Here is an 18,049-nt window from a genome sequence, read left to right as displayed (position 1 = left end):
TATGTCCTTTATAAGTATGGCGTTCCTCATGCTCACACATTTCTTTGAGTTTTCATTCCAATTCAAGAGAGACCATTTGACATTCTACAGATGGCCATATGCAAACACTTAAAACTTTTGAGAGAATATAGTATCCCAGGGAGACTACTATTTTGACTATCAGGAGAATAACCCCAAGAGTTTGGAGTATGCTCCTTAGCCAAGGTCCCCATGAACCAAGCCACCTAAAATCAAATAGATCGAAGAATAAGCTAGAATAAGAGTCTACTTGTTTCAACCAAGCAGCCTGTTTGTTAATCCCCTACAACTGAATCTGTGTAATATCCAATGTATTCCTCCATGTTCAATAAGAAGTAGCAGCAGCTGCACAGATACTTCTGTTTAGCCAGTAAGTAATCTAGAGCAATTCTATTATCTAGCACAACTTTAGCAAGATAATTTAAAGTCTCTTGTATAACCATAGTCTTTGGCAGTAGAATCTGCCAAAGAGCCTATAAATTTCTAATAGGCTAGAAAATTTAGAGGGATAAATTTCTAATCATTGCCTCATTAACTCCAAACCATAGGCCAGGCGCGGCGGCTCACACCTGTAATCTGTAATCACTTTGGGAGGCTGAGGTGGGCAGATTGCTTGAGCTCAGGAGTTCAAGACCAGCCTAGGCAACATGGCAAAACCCTGTCTCTACTGAAAATTCAAAAATAATCCGAGCACAGTGGTGCATGCCTGTGGTCCCAGCTACTCGGGAGGCTGAAGTGGGAGGATTGCTTGAGCCCAGGAGGCAGAGGTTGCAGTGAGCCGAGATCACGCCACTGGGCAGCAGAGCCAGACCCTGTCTCCAAAAAGAAAAAAACATACCATAGAAAAATAAACTAACAAATAATGCCCATCCAGAAGAGTGAAGGCCTCCTGACACTATTCTCTTTAACGTGTATTGACAATGCTCTCTTTTTTTTTTTTTGAGATGGAGTCTTGGTCTGTCACCCAGGCTGGAGTGCAGTGGCGTGATCTCAGCTCACTGCAGCCTCTGCCTCCCGAGATCAAACGATTCTCCTGCCTCAGCCTCCCAAGTAGTACAGGCGCGTACCACCACGCCCAGCTAATTTTTTGTATTTTTAGTAGAGCAGGGTTTCACCACGTTAGCCAGGATGGTCTCCATCTCCTGACCTCGTGATCTGCCTGTCTCGGCCTCCCAAACTGCTGAGATTGCAGGCGTGAGCCACCACTCCTGGCCAACAATTTTCTCTTTAAATTATGATGTAGGTTAAGAGGAGTTGACCAGTGCTGTTTCTGACTGATTATGAAGCAACAAAGGTACCATTAAAATTTCTCACCCACACTGGCCCTTCATCTTCCCTCTATCAAGGCATAAACTTCTCTGTGTGTGAGGGTTTTTGTTTTTTTTTGAGATGGAGTCTTGCTCTGTCGCCAGACTGTGATCTTGGCTCACTGCAACCTCCATCTCCCGGGTTCAAGCAATTCCCCTGCCTCAACCTCTCAAGTAGCTGGGACTACAGGCATGCGCCACCACGCCTGGCTAATTTTTTGTATTTTAGTAGAGATGGGGTTTCACCATGTTGGCCAGGATGGTCTCGATCTCCTGACCTCGTGATTCACCCGCCTTGGCCTCCCACAGTGCTGGGATTACAGGCATGAGCCACCGCACCTGACCAATATGAGGTTTTTTTTATCTTTCACAAATAAAAGTATACCCTATGAGTGTACACAAGAGACCCCTTTTTCAGTTTAGTGTTCATAACAGGCATGAACTTGGAAAAAATTGAGAGCCAAAAGCCTCATGATAGCAGAGAAGTCTTGATCCACAAACTTGGGAAATCTGTCCACATCTAGGAGGCCATCTGCTTCTCGGGAGAAACTTACCTCGTTAGCTTTACCTTAAGTTCTCCCTCTGATGGGTGTGTGGTTCCAAGAGTCTGGGTGGGCCTTTCTTTTTTTTTTTATTATTATTATACTTTAGGTTTTAGGGTACATGTGCACAATGTGCAGGTTTGTTACATATGTATCCATGTGCTGTGTTGGTTTGCTGCACCCATTAACTCTTCATTTAGCATTAGGTATATCTCCTAATGCTGTCCCTCCCCCCTCCCCCCAACCCACAACAGTCCCCGGAGTGTGATGTTCCCCTTCCTGTGTCCATGAGTTCTCATTGTTCAATTCCCACCTGTAAGTGAGAACATGCGGTGTTTAGTTTTTTTGTCCTTGTGATAGTTTACTGAGAATGATGTTTTCCAGTTTCATCCATGTCCAGAGATTACAAACCCAAGCTTCAGGGTCCTGAAGTTTCGCTGCAGTGTGGGTGACAAGGGGAGTCTTTCTCTGATGTGTTTCCAGAAGATCCAGCTTCTGAATTCTATATCATGAAGGGTTTGCTTGTCCTGAATCAGTGGTCCGTGAAAAACTTTCTTTACCTGGTGAAAATACACTTTGGCATAATGCATTAAAGCCTTGCATCATTTAGTCATGTTAAAGTTTAGGAGCAGAAGATACAGGAGGTTCTATTATTAGGAGCAGAAGCCTTCCAGTGACTATTTCATAAGGGGTCAACTTTTGTTTTCCACTGGAAGTGGATCTGTTCGTCATCAGTCTGAAACATCTTTGACCAAGGCAATCCAGATTATTCAGTTAGTTTTGCCTAATGCTCTTATATCTGTAATACCTTATTTAACTGTTTTACAGCTAGTCCAGTGAGGCAAGTATCTCTATCACTGGAGATTTCTTCAGCAATGTTCTGTGAGAGAAACACATTTCCTAATAACCTTTTAGCTACTGTTATAGCATCAGCCCACTTGTATGAGAAAGCTTCTGTACAACCAGAAAATATGCACTGAAAATCACAATTCAATGAAATCCCTCCATAAAATGTTCAGATGTAGCAGAAAAGTACCTGAAGTTTTGGTTGTCTTCTCAAGATTATGGGTTTGACAAACTATACATTGGTCATAAACCATTTTAGCAATTTAGAACAGTCACAACACTAATATATATATAAGGTGTTTGTTTGTTTGTTTGTTTGTTTGTTTGTTTTGAGACGTAGTCTCACTCTGTCACCCAGGCTAGAGTGCAGTGGTGCGATCTCGGCTCACTGCAACCTCTACCTCCCGGGTTCAAGCAATTCTTGTGCCTCAGCCTCCCAAGTAGCTGGGATTGCAGGTACCCGCCACCACACCCAGCTAATTTTTTGTATTTTTTAAGTAGAGACAGGCTTTCACCGTGTTGCCCCAGGTGGTCTAAAACTCCTGACCTCAGGTGATCAGCCCACCTTGGCCTCCCAAAGTTCTGGGATTACAGGTGTGAGCCACTGCGCCTGACCAGTCTATACATTTTATCTCTTCCTTGATGAATCATGGAATACAGCTTCTAGTAATGGAAGTTTTAAGGACTCAGGAAGGAGCAGGCAGCCGGCTGTCCAGTCTCTCCATGAGTCCATGCTTAACACTGGAACTGTATCCTCTTACATAGCAATTTTCTTTCTCCAATGGAAGTGCACAGCACTGTTTATTAGATGGGTTATCATAGGTAATTTGACCTGGACCATGGAGTTCATTCAAATTATGTATCTTAATAGTTTCAGTACTGACTGAATTAGCATGAAAATCTGGCCAAGTATTTTCTTGGTATTCATTTAATTCTTGTGCTGCTTGAGTTAGCAGTTTTATATATCACTCTGTCTCTTCAATATGGTTCTGGTAATTCTTACTCAGTCCAAATGATATGATCCTAAAGTTACCAGAAACCTATCTTCAGGAGTGCTTACCAAGGTCCATTTCATCTTTTCCATGAACCTCCTTGAAGACAAAATAGGATTTTATGTGCTTGTGAAGTTATTTTTAATAACTGCCATACATTTATTTATTTATTTATTTATTGAGACGGAGTCTCGCTCTGTCACCTAGGGTGGAGTGCAGTGGCGCTATCTCAGCTCACTGCAACCTCCTCGTTCCTGGTTCAAACAATTCTCCTGCCTGAGACTCCCGAGTAGCTGGGACTACAGGCGCATGCCACCATGCCTGGCTAATTTTTTTGTATTTTTAGTAGAGATAGGTTTCATCTTGTTGGCCAGGCTAGTCTCGAACTCCTGACCTCAAGTGATCTACCAACCTTGGCCTCCCAAAGTGCTGGGATTACAGGAGTGAGCCACTGCACCCGGCCTGCCATTATTTTTATTTATTTATTTATTTATTTATTTTGAGACGGAGTCTTGTTCTGTTGCCCAGGCTGGAATGCAGTGGCACAATCTCGGCTCACTACAACCTCTGCCTCCCAGGGTCAAGCAGTTCTCCTGCCTCAGCCTCTCGAGTAGCTGGTATTACAGGTGTGTGCCACCATGCCTGGCTAATTTTTTGTATTTTTAGTCGAGACAGGGTTTCATCATGTTGGCCAGGCTGGTCTCGAACTCCTGACCTTGTGATCCGCCCACCTCAGCCTCCCAAAATGCTAGGATTACAGGCGTGAGCCACTGCGCCCAGCCGCCATTACTTTGAATAGCAGAAACCGCAATTACTTTTGCACCAACCTAATATTAGACCCTGCTTTAGAATTAAGCAATTAACTGTGGAAATGACTTTAAATGGTCATAAAGACGCAATTGACAAGGAAATTTGGTTATTTCTGTGGCCTACAATAATTTAACGTAATAGCCATAATCATGTCTGATAACATACTGACATATATGAGAATTTTCATAATCTTATACAATTTTGGAATATATATTAATATTTATAAAAATATAACTTGAAGTTTAAACATCACTTCTTATTTGACAGTTTCTCATGTAATTTTACGTATAAAATAAGCCTGTTTATTATCTCTTTTGACTGTTGTAGGGGACCTCTGTAACATCCCAAAGTTAATTTGAGGTCAAAAAAAGACTTAATTTTGAATTCGAAATTTGATTTGGGGAAGCTTGTCCGATATGTCAAAGATTGAAAACACTTGGCCCAAATAGGATCACAGGTCACTGTGAAATAAGTCATTCATTTAGCCAAAGTGATCATTAAAAGGTATTTTAAAAGCAAAACCTTTATTATATGATAGAGAGGAGACTCAATTTTCTAGTCAACAGACCCAAAAAATACAATATGATACAGAATCTATTTCTCCTTCTTTCCTCTCTTTTTTTTTTTTTGTGCAGTTTACACAAAAGGTGAACAAAAATATTTTGCTGTTACTTAAGCTTTTTATTTGCCTTTTATAGAAAGTCTTTTAAAAGAGGGAATAAAAATATTGAAATCTTATTAGAAGCTTCTGCAGATTAATAGGCATCTGCATCTTTGGATGAAACCAAGTTGGGGGCCTTTTTTTTTTTTTTTTTTTTTTTTTTGACGTAGGTCCTCACTCTTTTGCCCAGGCTGGAGTGCAGTGGCGTGACCATGGCTCACTGCAGCCTTAGCCTCCCAGGCTTAAGTGATCCTCCTATGTCAGCCTCCCAAGTAGCTGGGACCACAAGGACTTGCCACTATGCTCTGCTAACTTTTTTTCTTTTTTTGTAGAGACAAAGTCTCACTATGTTGCCCAGGCTAGTTTCAAACTCCTGGACTCAAGTGATCCTCCTGCTTCGGCCACCCAAAGTACTAGGATTATAGGTATGAACCTAGAGCCCTCATTTGTAAATAGACTTCTTAAAGTGCAGTATTACTCATTTTGAATGTTCTACTATAATTTTAAATTACGTAAAGTGAGATTTCACCATTTCAGTAAGTGTTTGCTGCTTTTGGGTCCTAACATTTATGCGTGTATAGCTAGGCATAGCTGTAAGGTAGAATACTCAGTTTTTCAGAAATTGAAGATCCCATTTTCCCTTGAATCTTGGCTTTGGCTGTCAGATCCCATTGATCAGCCAATGATTTTTCCCTATCTAAACACACAAGAAAAAGAAACAAAGGGCATAGGCTGGGCGCAATGGCTCACACCTGTAATCCCAGCACTTTGGGAGGCCGAGGTGGGTGGATTACCTGAGGTCAGGAGTTCGAGACCAGCCTGGCCAACATGGGGAAACCCCATCTCTACTAAAAATACAAAAATTAGCCGGGCCTGGTGGTGGGCACCTGTAATCTCAGCTACTCAGGAGGCAGAGTCAGGAGAATTGCTGGAACCCGGGAGGCAGAGGTTGCAGTGAGCCAAGATCACTCCATTGCACTCCAGCCCAGGCAACAACAGTGAGACTCCATCTCAAAAAAACAAACAAACAAACAAAAAAGAGAAACAAAGGGCATAGACATAGAGCACAAAAATCTCTGTGAATTTCCAAAAGCCAAAGTTCACACCTTCTTATTTGCCATTAACCGCCAATTTCTGCCTGACTCAGTTAAACATCCAAGGCCTCTAACTGAATCCAAGTCAGTCTGATTCGGGACCTGGTCCAGTTTCTGTCATGACTTCTGAACCCATTTCAGATTTTAAAATTTGCTCAAACAAATTCAGATAACTCAAAACACAAATCCATGGAGCTTCAGAATCTGAGAGCTTACCCACAATCCCCAGTTGCTGCAAGAGAGGAATGAACACAGTGAGTCTGACTGGTACCATGCATCATCACTCAGTGCTTCTGGGGATTGCTAGAGGCTGTACTTCGGATCCCACTTCTGACACCATCTGTTAAAAGAAAAACTAGACAAATTAAATTTAACAGAGTTTAATTGAGGAAACAGTGATTCATAAATCAGGCAGCCCTTAGAACCAGAATAGGTTCAAAGAGACTCTGGCACTACCACATGGTTAAAGACTTATGGGCAGAAAAAGGAAAGTGATGTACAGAAAATGAAAGTGAAGTACAGAAACAGCTGGATTGCTTACAGCTTGATACTTGCCTTATTTGAACATGGTTTGAACGGTTGGCTGCCTTTTATTGGCTGAAACTCAGCAATTGGTACAAGAATAGGTTACAGCTTGTTTACACATCTGGAGATTACCATTCACTATGTACAGAGAAACCTTTAGGCCAAACTTTAAAAATGTAATGAGGCAGCTTTAGGTGAAACTTAATGTAACACTACCTACCAGGTGAAGATTAACTAAGATCCTTATTTTTCTGTTGAGGATGTTGAAGGAGTGGTTAAACTCCTCGTTTCAGTTTCCTTACTTTCCATAATTTGGCTTTCATCTCCACCACTTTTTCTCTCTTCTTCAGATTCTGTCCTTCAACTTCTAAGTGCTCAAAAATCTTCAGTTCAGTTTCTTTTTAATCAGCAATTTTCACATTACCTAACTTAATCTCTTAGGCTTCCAGACCTCCATTCTCTCTCCTCCCTTGAAATCGTAGTGCTCTGCTAAAACCGGTTCCTGGAAGATTTCCTGTATCTTTATGCTTATCAAGTCCAATGGTCTCTTCTTAGCCATTATTTTTCTCAAAATTTGACCAACTCCTTTCTTTTTTTTTTTTTTGAGATGAGGTCTCACTCTGTTGCCCAGGCTGGAGTGCAGTGATATAGTCACAACTGACTGCAGCCTTAACTGCCCAGGCTCAAATGATCCTCCCACCTGAGCTTCCTAAGCAGCTGGGACTACAGGCTTATGCCACCATGCCCAGCTAATTTTGTTTTTTTGTATAGATAGGATCTCCATGTTGCCTAGACTGGTCTCAAACTCCTGGACTCAAGCAGTCCTCCTGCCTTGGCCTCCCAAAGTGCTGGGATTATAGGCGTGAGCCACTGCACTCTGCCAACCTTCTTGACATCCTCCTCTCTTGCCTTCTGGTTCTTTAGTTTACGTTTTCTGGCTTCTTTTCCTTTTCATTATCTATCTTCTCTCCTTTGGGATTCTCACACAGTCTCAGGGGTTTCTGCTGTCACCCTTGTTTGAGAAACTTGACTGTCATGAAAGAACACCACCTCTACTTGTGACTAAACCTACTCTGAAACATTTAGGCTTCTCTTTGACTAAGAGTGACATTCAAAATCAGTATGACGTTTGTTTGTTTATTTTATTGAGACAGAGTCTCACTCTGTCATCCTGACTGGAGTGCAGTGGCATGATCTCGGCTCACTGCAGCCTCCGCCTCCCAGGTTCAAGCGTAAAATCAGTATGACATTTCATATCTTTCACCAGTCTCTTAAGTCCTTTATCATTACTCCATTTTCACATATTCCGGCCAAAGAAACTGAAGCACCGTATTCCTTCTATCTCCCTGGCCTGTTTTTCCTGTTTCCATTCATGCCGCCCTTTCCTGAGAATGCCTCCTTCCTATCTCTACCCATCAGTATCCTCTCTATTTGTGCTTGTCAGTTTTTGTGCAAAATGCAATTGTATTATAATGATTTTGTAAATGTATCATCCCTCTGGAATCTAATTTTCTTGAAGAAATGATCCTTGTCTAATTTAAATCTCTACTTATATAAAGTATGCCAATAATGAAACATTCTTGAGTGATACAGAGACCAATTTACCTCAGGCCATTTCAGAATTTGCTGTGCTTTCTTCATGGCAAGAAGAAATTAGAATATGAGAAATAAAATTTTTTTCTGTTTAATTCTGTTCATCCCTTTTTATTAAACCCAAATCTCTAAATGGATGCTTTAATGATCACTTAATGTATTTTTTTCCTCCAGAGTTTTTATCACCCTGCTTTCAAGTGAAATGTCACAAAGATGGCTTATTACAATGCTATGATTATCTTATTGGCCTTGAAAGGCCAAAAAAAAAAAAAAAACCATTTCCAATGTTTTTCAAACTTGAGCTTTTTTATTTTTCATTTTCTATTTGTTATTCACAGCTTGAATAGATGTCTCAGAATCATTGGGCTTGTGGCTCTTGTTAGGCTAGGTGAAAATACTCAATTTCATACTTCTTTAATTAAGCACCAATAAGGAATAGGAGAAGGGAATTTCTACAAACTTCATCTCTATCCTGAAGGAATCAGAGTGTTTTGAGCAAAGATCACTCAGATCCTTGACTTAGGACCTCAATTGTTTTAAAAACAAGTGAAGCGATTGTTGCTCATTATTGCTTATTTATACTGAATTCAAAATTTTCTATAAATATGAAATTGGTGGCTGGGAGCAGTGGCTCATGCCTGTAATCCCAGCACTTTGGGAGGCCGAGGCGGGTGGATCGCCTGAGGTCAGGAGTTCAAGACCAGCCTGACCAACATGGTGAAACCCCATCTCTACTAAAAATACAGAAATTAGCCAGGCACGGTGGCACATGCCTATAATCCCAGCTACTTGGGAAGCTCAGGTGGGAAGATCATTTGAGCCTGGGAAGTTGAGGCTGCAGCAGTGAGTTGTGATTGTATCACTGCACTCCAGCCTGGGCAACAGAGTGAGACTCCATCTTAAAAAAAAAAAAAGAAATTGGTTTTGGGGGTTTTTCAGTGTAAATGAAAGTACATTAAAATGCTGCCTGCCTCATCTGTTTGTTTATTTGGAGACAGAGTCTCACTCTGTCACCTAGGCTAGAGTGCAGTGGCATAATCTTGGCTCACTGCAACCTCCGCTTCCCAGATTCAAGTGATTCTCCTGCCTCAGCCTCCCAAGTAGCTGGGACTACAGGTGCCTGCCACCACAGCAGACTAGTTTTGTATTTTTAGTAGAGATGGGTTTTCGCCATGTTGGCCAAGCTGGTCTCGAACTCCTGACCTCAAGTGATCCTCCTGCCTCAGCCTCCCAAATTGCTGGGATTATAGGTGTGAGGCACCGCACCCAGCCTCATCTGTTTTTAAATTTTGTTTTTATATTTTAAAAAATATCCTCTGAGGGCATAATCTTTCCTGCTATCCTAGTGTGAGATAGGTAATACTATAGAAATTCTGGCTCTACCATTTGTCTAATCGTTTGACCTTTGGCCAAATATGTAATGTCTATGAAACTGTTTTCTGATGTGTAAAACAGGAATAATACCTGCCGTGCCTCTTTCTTATGAATCTTATGAGATCAAATTAGAAAATATACAATAGCTAAAATGTATCAAGCTTTTACCATGGTCTTGGGTGGTGTGCTAAATGCTTTACATATATGATCTCATTTAATCTTCACACCAACCCTATAATTGAAGCAATCCTTTTACAAATGAGGAAAACTGAAGTAAGTGCCTAAAATTTTATAGCTAGTATGTAGCAGAACTGGGAATGGAACTCTCCACACTAACTAACTCTCCACACTAACTAACTCTAGAGCTGAGCTCTTAACCAGCATATACTATTAGTAATGCTCCTTGTAAACTACAGAATGCCATATAACTGTACAGAATGTTCTTCGTTTGCAAAATGGATTACTGACAGACCATTGCCTTTAACATCAGTAGTCTGGTGACCTCTCATATATGGAGCACACAAATCTTTGCTTCATCTTTCCATTTTCTTCCCAAACTTCCCATTACCACTTTGTAGGAATTCATGACTAGACAAAGGTTTTATATTTAGTGGTTTCTCCTTCTAGGGGTTTCACAGACCAGCTGCGTAAGATTTCTAAGGATGCAGGGATGCCCATCCAGGGCCAGCCATGCTTCTGCAAATATGCACAGGGGGCAGACAGCGTAGAGCCCATGTTCCGGCATCTCAAGAACACATATTCTGGCCTACAGCTTATTATCGTCATCCTGCCAGGGAAGACACCAGTGTATGGTAAGGATATCTTAAGACTGCATTTTTCCTCAAGTACTTGATATCCTTTTAGAATTATACTAAAACACATCCTAAAACTTTCAAATATTAAAATATATTTTATGATACAGTATTTAAAACCATGTATTATTACTTGAAGACAAATTAATATAGCAAACTAAATAGTCCAAGATGAGACATTGTAAAAAGAGTTTCAGGGCTGGGTGCAGTGGCTCACGCCTGTAATCCCAGCACTTGGGAGGCAGAGGTGGGTGGATCACGAGGTCAGGAGATCGAGACCATCCTGGCTAACACGGTGAAACCCTGTCTCTACTAAAAATACAAAAAATTAGCTGGGCGTGGTGGTGGGCGCATGTGGTCCCAGCTACTCGGGAGGCTGAGGCAGGAGAATGCATGAACCCAGGAGGTGAAGCTTGCAGTGAGCCGAGATCGCACCATTGCACTCCAGCCTGGGCGACAGAGCGAAACTCCGTCTCAAAAAAAAAAAAAAAAAAAAAACCAGTTTCAGTAGTGAAAAGAGGCATCACGTAACAATGGCTAAAGGAAGAATTATTGAATAAAAATGGCATTGAGATAATTTGAGTATCAGTATAATGTAGTGGTTAAAAGCACAGGCTATCAAATTAAACTGTATTGCTCAATATTCAGGTACTGCCGGTTCTACTACCTGTGTGATTTGGCTGAATTACTTAATCACACTACCCCTTAGTCTCCTCATCTCTGGAATTGGGACAATATTTATGTATGTATGTATGTATGTGGTATGTATGTATGGGATAGGATCTCACTCAGTCTTTCAGGCTGGAGTGCAGTGGTGCAATCATGGCTTACTGCAGCCTTGACCTCTTGGGCTTAAGCAATCCTCCTGCCTCGGCCTCCCAAGTAGCTAGAACTACAGGCATGTGCCACCACACTGGGCTAATTTTTTATTTTTTTGTAGAGACAGGATCTCGCTATGTTTCTCGGGTTGGTCTCAAACTCCTGGGCTCAAGCAATCCTTAAACCTTGGCCTCCCGAAGTGCAGGGATTACAGGTGTGAGCCACTGTGCCTAGCCTCTTTCTGGTTTTAATTGGGCATTTTATATGATTCTATTTTCTTTCCTCTTTTAGTGTATCAGTTATACTTCCTTGATATATAGCACACATACCCTGGGATACTAATAATACCTAATACATATATAGGGTAGTTGTAAGGATTAACTGAGTCTACATATGTAAAGGGCCTAGAATAGCACCTGTCATATAGTAAACAGTCAATGTTAACTGTTATTATTATAAACAAAATTTTGTGAGATTAATAAGCTAAATATAAATCATTGAATCATAGAAAAATACAAAGAAAATATAATTTTCAAACCACTGAACGGGGTAAAATCATGTAAGTTTAGAAATAATAGAAGAAATCACAAAAGCAAATTGTCAGATTTGACTGAGTAAACATTAAATTTTCTCTTTTTTTTTTTTTTTTTGAGAGAGAGTCTCGCTCTCTTGCCCGGGTTGGAGTGCAGTGTTGCAATCTCAGCTCACTGCAAGCTCCGCCTCCTGGGTTCATGCCATTCTCCTGCCTCAGCCTCCCGAGTAGCTGGGACTACAGGCACCTGCCACCATGCCCGGCTAATTTTTTTGTATTTTTTAGTAGAGACAGGGTTTCACCGTTTTAGCCAGGATGGTCTGAATCTCCTGACCTTGTGATCCTCCTGCCTCAGCATCCCAAAGTGCTGGGATTATAGGCGTGAGCCACCATGCCGGCCTTTTTTTTTTTTTTTTTTTTGAGACAGAGTCTCCTTCTGTTGCCCAGGCTGGAGTGCAGTGGCATGATCTCAGCTCACTGCAACCTCCACCTCCCAGGTTCAAGCTGTTCTCCTGCCTTGGCCTCCCTAGTAGCTGGGTCTATAGGCGCGTGCCACCATGCCTGGCTGATTTTTGTATTTTTGGTAGAGACAGGATTTCTCCATGTTGGCCAGGGTGGTCTCAAACTCCTGACCTCAGGTGATCTGCCCACCTCAGCCTCCCAAAGTGCTGGGATTACAGGCATGAGCCACTGTGCCTGGCCCCTAAATTTCCTACATGTCACGGATGTACTAAAATGAAAAGAAAACCAATAGAGTGTGGAAAATATTTGTAGCAAATAGAAACAATAAACAAATAGTTTATTATTAGTTGAATAAAAACCTTCTTTTTTTAGATTAATGAGAAAAGAATATAAACTGAAATTTCTCTAGTAAAAACAAAGCAAGTAAATATATGATAAAATGTTTGTTTTTATTCGTAGCTAAAGAAAAATACAGGCCAGATGTGGTGGCTTATGCCTGTAATCCCAGCATTTTGGGAAGCCGAGGTGGGCAGATTGCTTGAGTTCAGGAATTCAAGACTAGCCTGAGCAACATGGCGAAACCTCATATCTGCAAAAAAATAGAAAAATTAGCCAGGCATGGTAGTACACATCTGTGGTCCTAGCTACTTGGGAGGCTGAGATAGGAAGATTGCTTGAGCCAGTAGGTGGAGGTTGCAGGGAGCCAAGGAGCCAAGATCATGCCACTGCACTCCTGCCTGGGCAACAGAGCGAGACCCTTTCTCAAAAAAAGAAAAAAAAGAAGAAGAAAAGTACAAATCAATAAAAGGAAAAATTTTGTGCTACTAAATATTAGCAAACATATTTAAATATTATAATACCTAGTGCTTGTGAGTATGCAGTGTATTAATATGTTGCTGATGGTAGTATAAACTGATATTACCTTTTTCCTCAAAACTGTAAACATGCCTGGGCTGGTCTCGAACTCCTGGCCTCCAGTGATCCTCCTGCCTCAGCCTCCCAATGCTGGGATTACAGGCATGTGCCACTGCTCCTGGACCCTCCTGGCTTTAATTGAGCATTTTGTATAATTCTATTTTTCATCCTCTTTTAACATATCAATTAGACTTCCTTTAAAAATTTTTGTAGTGTTTTCCCTAGACTTTTTAATACATATTTACAACTAATCTAAGTCTACTTTTAAGTAACATTATACCACTTCTTAGATAGTATAGAGATACCTTGTAACAGAATACTCCCAATTTTTCCCTTCTGTACCTTATATTTCTGTCATTTATTTCACTTATCCATAAGCTATAACTACCCAATACACTGTTGCTATTACTATTTTGAACAAATAATCATCTATTAGCTCAATTAAGAATATGAAAAGACAAGAATTTATTTTACCTTTATTTATTTGCTGACCTTCAGCCTTCCTCCTTACTTTTGTTTTGTTTTGTTTTTTAGAGACAGGTCTTGCTATGTTGCCCATGCTGGAGGTGTGGCTATTGTCAGGCATGACCATAGTGCACTGCAGCCCCAAACGCCTGGGTTCAAGTACGCTTCCCACCTCAGCCTCCCCAGTAGCTGGGACTACAGGCATGACCCACACCGTACCCTGCTTTTCCTTCATTTATGATTTCTGATCTGTATCATTTTCCTTCTCTCTGGAAAATTCTTTTTTTTTTTTTTTTTTTTTTTGAGACGGAGTCTCGCTCTGTCGCCCAGGCTGGAGTGCAGTGGTGCAATCTCGGCTCACTGCAAGCTCCACCTCCTGGGTTCACGCCATTCTCCCGCCTCAGCCTCTCCGAGCAGCTGGGACTACAGGCGCCCGCCACCACGCCCGGCTAATTTTTTTTTTGTATTTTTAGTAGAGATGGGGTTTCACCGTGGTCTCGATCTGCTGACCTCGTGATCTGCCCGCCTCGGCCTCCCAAAGTGCTGGGATTACAAGCACAAGCCACCGTGCCCGGCCAGAAAATTCTTTTAATATTTCTTGCCAAGCATTTCTACCAGCAACAAATACCCTGTTTTTATTTGTTTGAGAAACTCTTTATTTCTCCTTCATTTTTTTTTTTGAGCCACATAATGATTTAATGTTTACTTGCAAATCATTCACTCACATAATTTCAAGTACTAAGTCATTCTGGAATTTTTACATTCTGACATTAAGAACATTCACACGTTGTGTAGCCATCATCACTATCCATTTCCAGAACTTTTTTTCATCATCCCAAAGTGAAACTCTTTATCCATTAACCAATAACTTTAATATCCATTAAACCTCACGTAACCCCTGGAAAGCACTGTTCTACTTTCTGCTTCTATGAATTTGACTATTCTAGTTTCCTTGTGTACATGAATCCTACAATATTTGGCCTTTGGCATAATATCCTCAAGGTTCATCCATGTTGTACTGTATGTCAGAATTTTCTTCCTTTTTCAGGCCAAATAATATTCCATTGTATGTATATGTGTGTGTGTGTGTGTGTGTGTGTATATATATATACACACACACATATGTATATATACACACATATATATACATACACATATACACACACATATATATACATACATACATATATATATACCACATCTTGTTTATTCTTCTGTTGATAGACACTTGGGTTGCTTCTACACTTTAGCTATTATGAGTAATGCTGCTATGAACATAGGTGTACAAATCTCTCTTCACAGCCCTGTTTTCAGCTATTTTGGGTATACATCTACTAAGTGGCATTGCTGCATCATATGGTAGTTCTATTTTTAATTTTCTGAGGAACCTCCACAGTGTTTTCCACAGTGGCTGCACCATTTGACATGCCTACCAACAGTGCACAGGAGTTCCAGTTTCTCCATGTCCTTGCCCCAATGTTTGTTATTCTCTGGCTTTTTGATAGTAGCCATCCTAATGGGTGTGAAGTGGTATCTCATAATGTTTTTGATTTTGCATTTTCCTAAATGATTAGAGATGTTGGGCATCTTTTCATGTGCTTATGGGTCATTTTTCTGTTTATCTTCTTTAGAGAAATGTGTATTGTCGCTTGTCCTTTTTTTTAAGGCAAGGTCTCACTCTGTCACCCAGACTGGAGTGCAATGACACGATCATAGTTCACTGCGGCCTCCATCTCCTGGGCCCATGCAATCCTCCTGCCTCAGCCTCCTGAGTAGGTGGGACTAAAAGCACATACCATCATGCCTGGCTAATTAAAAAAAAAAATTTGGTAGGGATGGGGTCTTTATTTGTTGCCTAAGCTGGTCTCTAACTCCCGGGCTCAAGCGATCCTCCCGCCTCAGCCTACCAAAGTGCTGGGATTACAGGTGTGAGACATTGCACCCATTTTTCTATGTTTTTTATATATAAGAAGTTATGCTGGGTGCAGTGGCTCACACCTGTAATCCCAGCACTTTGGGAAGCCAAGACGGGTGGATCACTTGAGGTCAGGAGTTCAAGACCAGCCTGGCCAACGTGGTGAAACCCCATCTCTACTAAAAATACAAAAAAAAAAAAAATTATCAGGGCATAGTAGCAGGTGCCTGTAATCCCAGCTACTTCAAGAGGCTGAGGCAGGAGAATCGCTTGAACCCAGAAGGCAGAGGTTGCAGTGAGCCAAGATTGCGCCATTGTACTCCAGCCCTGGGCAACAAGAGCGAAACTCTATCTCAAAAATAAAAAATAAAAAAACCAAAAAAATAAAAATACAGAAATTAGCTAGGCGAGGTGGTGCACACCTATAATCCCAGCTACTCGGCAGGCTGAGGTAGGAGAATTGCTTGAACCCGGGAGGCAGAGGTTGCAGTGAGCTGAGATCGCGCCACTGCACTCTAGCCTGGGTGACAGAATGAGACTCCATCTCAAAAAAAAAAAAAAAGAAGTTATGGCTGGGTGCAGTGGCTCTTGCCTGTAATCCCAACACTTTGGGAGGCTGGAGCAGGAGGATCACTTGAGCTCAGGAGTTTGAGACCAGCCTGGGCAACATGGTGAGAACTCCCTCATCTCTACTAAAAACAAACAAAAAAAAACAAACAAACAAAAAAAGCTTGGTGTGGTGGTGCATGCCTGTAGTTCCAGCCACTTGGGAGGCTGAGGCAAGAGGATCGCTTTAGCTCAGGAGGTCGAGACTACAGTGATCCATGATCGTGCCACTGCACTCCAGCCTGGGTGACAGAGTGAGATCCTCTAAAAAAAAAAAGTTATATACACCGAGATATTTATGATGGTTATAAGGGCAGAGGAGGGAAAAGGAACAGGGGACTTTTATTCTTTGCACTACAATACCTCTGAATTTTTAAATTAAAGGTAAGAGAATAGGATTGAAAGCTGTAAGTGTACTGCGATTACAAGTACATTAAAACAACATAAGTGAGAAAATTATTGGAAGAGAGTACTATAAAACAATAACAAGGGATTATGTACATGTTTCACTTTATGCTTTTCAGTTATTGCAGTTATACTATGGCAAAAATATACCTTTTTATACAAAGAAGAAAACAACTAGAAAAATTGTCACTAAGTACTTAAGCCAGTCTTCAAAGCAGTATACTTTCAATTTTAACAGCATCGCCTTAGTACTGTATTGGCATAATTTTTGGTATCCTTTAATACAGTGATGGATTTTAAGGGGGAAACATAGTAGCTTTATTTTCAGTATGTAAAATTATTTTCAGGTCTTTTTTTCTGACTAGAGGTTTTGCATCTATTCCATAGCGGAAGTGAAACGTGTAGGAGACACACTTTTGGGTATGGCTACACAATGTGTTCAAGTCAAGAATGTAATAAAAACATCTCCTCAAACTCTCTCAAACTTGTGCCTAAAGATAAATGTTAAACTCGGAGGGATCAATAATATTCTTGTACCTCATCAAAGGTAAGATATGCTAATCGCTTATGAAAATATTATTTTTATATCTTCATTTGTCTATATATGACCATATCTAACTACTATAAGAGCTGTGTAAGAGACCCCCTTAATAATTCCTACTGTGGGAGATTCGTAGACATTTTGGTAAAAAAATAATTGTTATTGGCAAGGTTCAGAGATTCTCTTGTGAAAATGCCCCCACAATTTTATTTTATTTTATTTTATTTTTTAAGGAAAGAATGAAGCAACAACAGCAGAGATTTATTGAAAGTGAAAGTACACTCCACAGGGTGGGAGCAGGCTCGAGCCCCAACAATTTTCATTTAGTATGCAAAGTACCTCTTACCTAGCCAGAAAGTATCCAGCGCAAAGTACCTCTTACCTAGCCAGAAAGTATCCAGCGCAAAGTACCTCTTACCTAGCCAGAAAGTATCCAGCGCAAAGTACCTCTTACCTAGCCAGAAAGTATCCAGCGCAAAGTACCTCTTACCTAGCCAGAAAGTATCCAGCTCAAAGTACCTCTTACCTAGCCAGAAAGTATCCAGTGCTTTATTTCTCACTGGAGAGCCCAGCTTGAAGAATTTTCACTTTATTTGGTAATCATCTTCAACCTGGTTTCATGAGACTACTCACTTACCTGGAATGTGAAGGAGAGAAGGAACTGGGAGCCCAGATTAGTCAATTAAGTAAGCCATATCAGCCCTCCTGCCGTAGTCAATGAGAAAACATATTACTGTTAGCTCACCCTTCTTAGAGCTGGAGCTCTTAGGAAGTAAGAGACAACATGACCTAGAAACAGGAGGTAGCTTATTGTG

General features: G+C 40.9%; 1 protein-coding gene across 5 annotated transcripts in view; it reads left to right on the top strand.

The window, feature by feature from the left end:
- LOC129468935 (protein argonaute-3) overlaps positions 1-18,049 on the top strand; it is a 133,202-nt gene that overhangs the window by 86,673 nt on the left and 28,480 nt on the right. For all 5 annotated transcript variants that reach the window (XM_055254949.2, XM_063627904.1, XM_063627905.1 and 2 more), the window contains 2 exons: positions 10,390-10,574; positions 17,081-17,240. In XM_055254949.2, coding sequence (XP_055110924.1) covers positions 10,390-10,574; positions 17,081-17,240 — 345 coding nt within the window. The remainder of the gene's footprint in view (positions 1-10,389; positions 10,575-17,080; positions 17,241-18,049) is intronic.

Source organism: Symphalangus syndactylus, chromosome 12 (assembly GCF_028878055.3).
Source record: "Symphalangus syndactylus isolate Jambi chromosome 12, NHGRI_mSymSyn1-v2.1_pri, whole genome shotgun sequence".
NCBI classification, from domain to species: domain Eukaryota; kingdom Metazoa; phylum Chordata; class Mammalia; order Primates; family Hylobatidae; genus Symphalangus; species Symphalangus syndactylus.
Note: the sequence above shows the minus strand (reverse complement) of the source record. Positions and strands in the feature narration are given on the sequence as shown.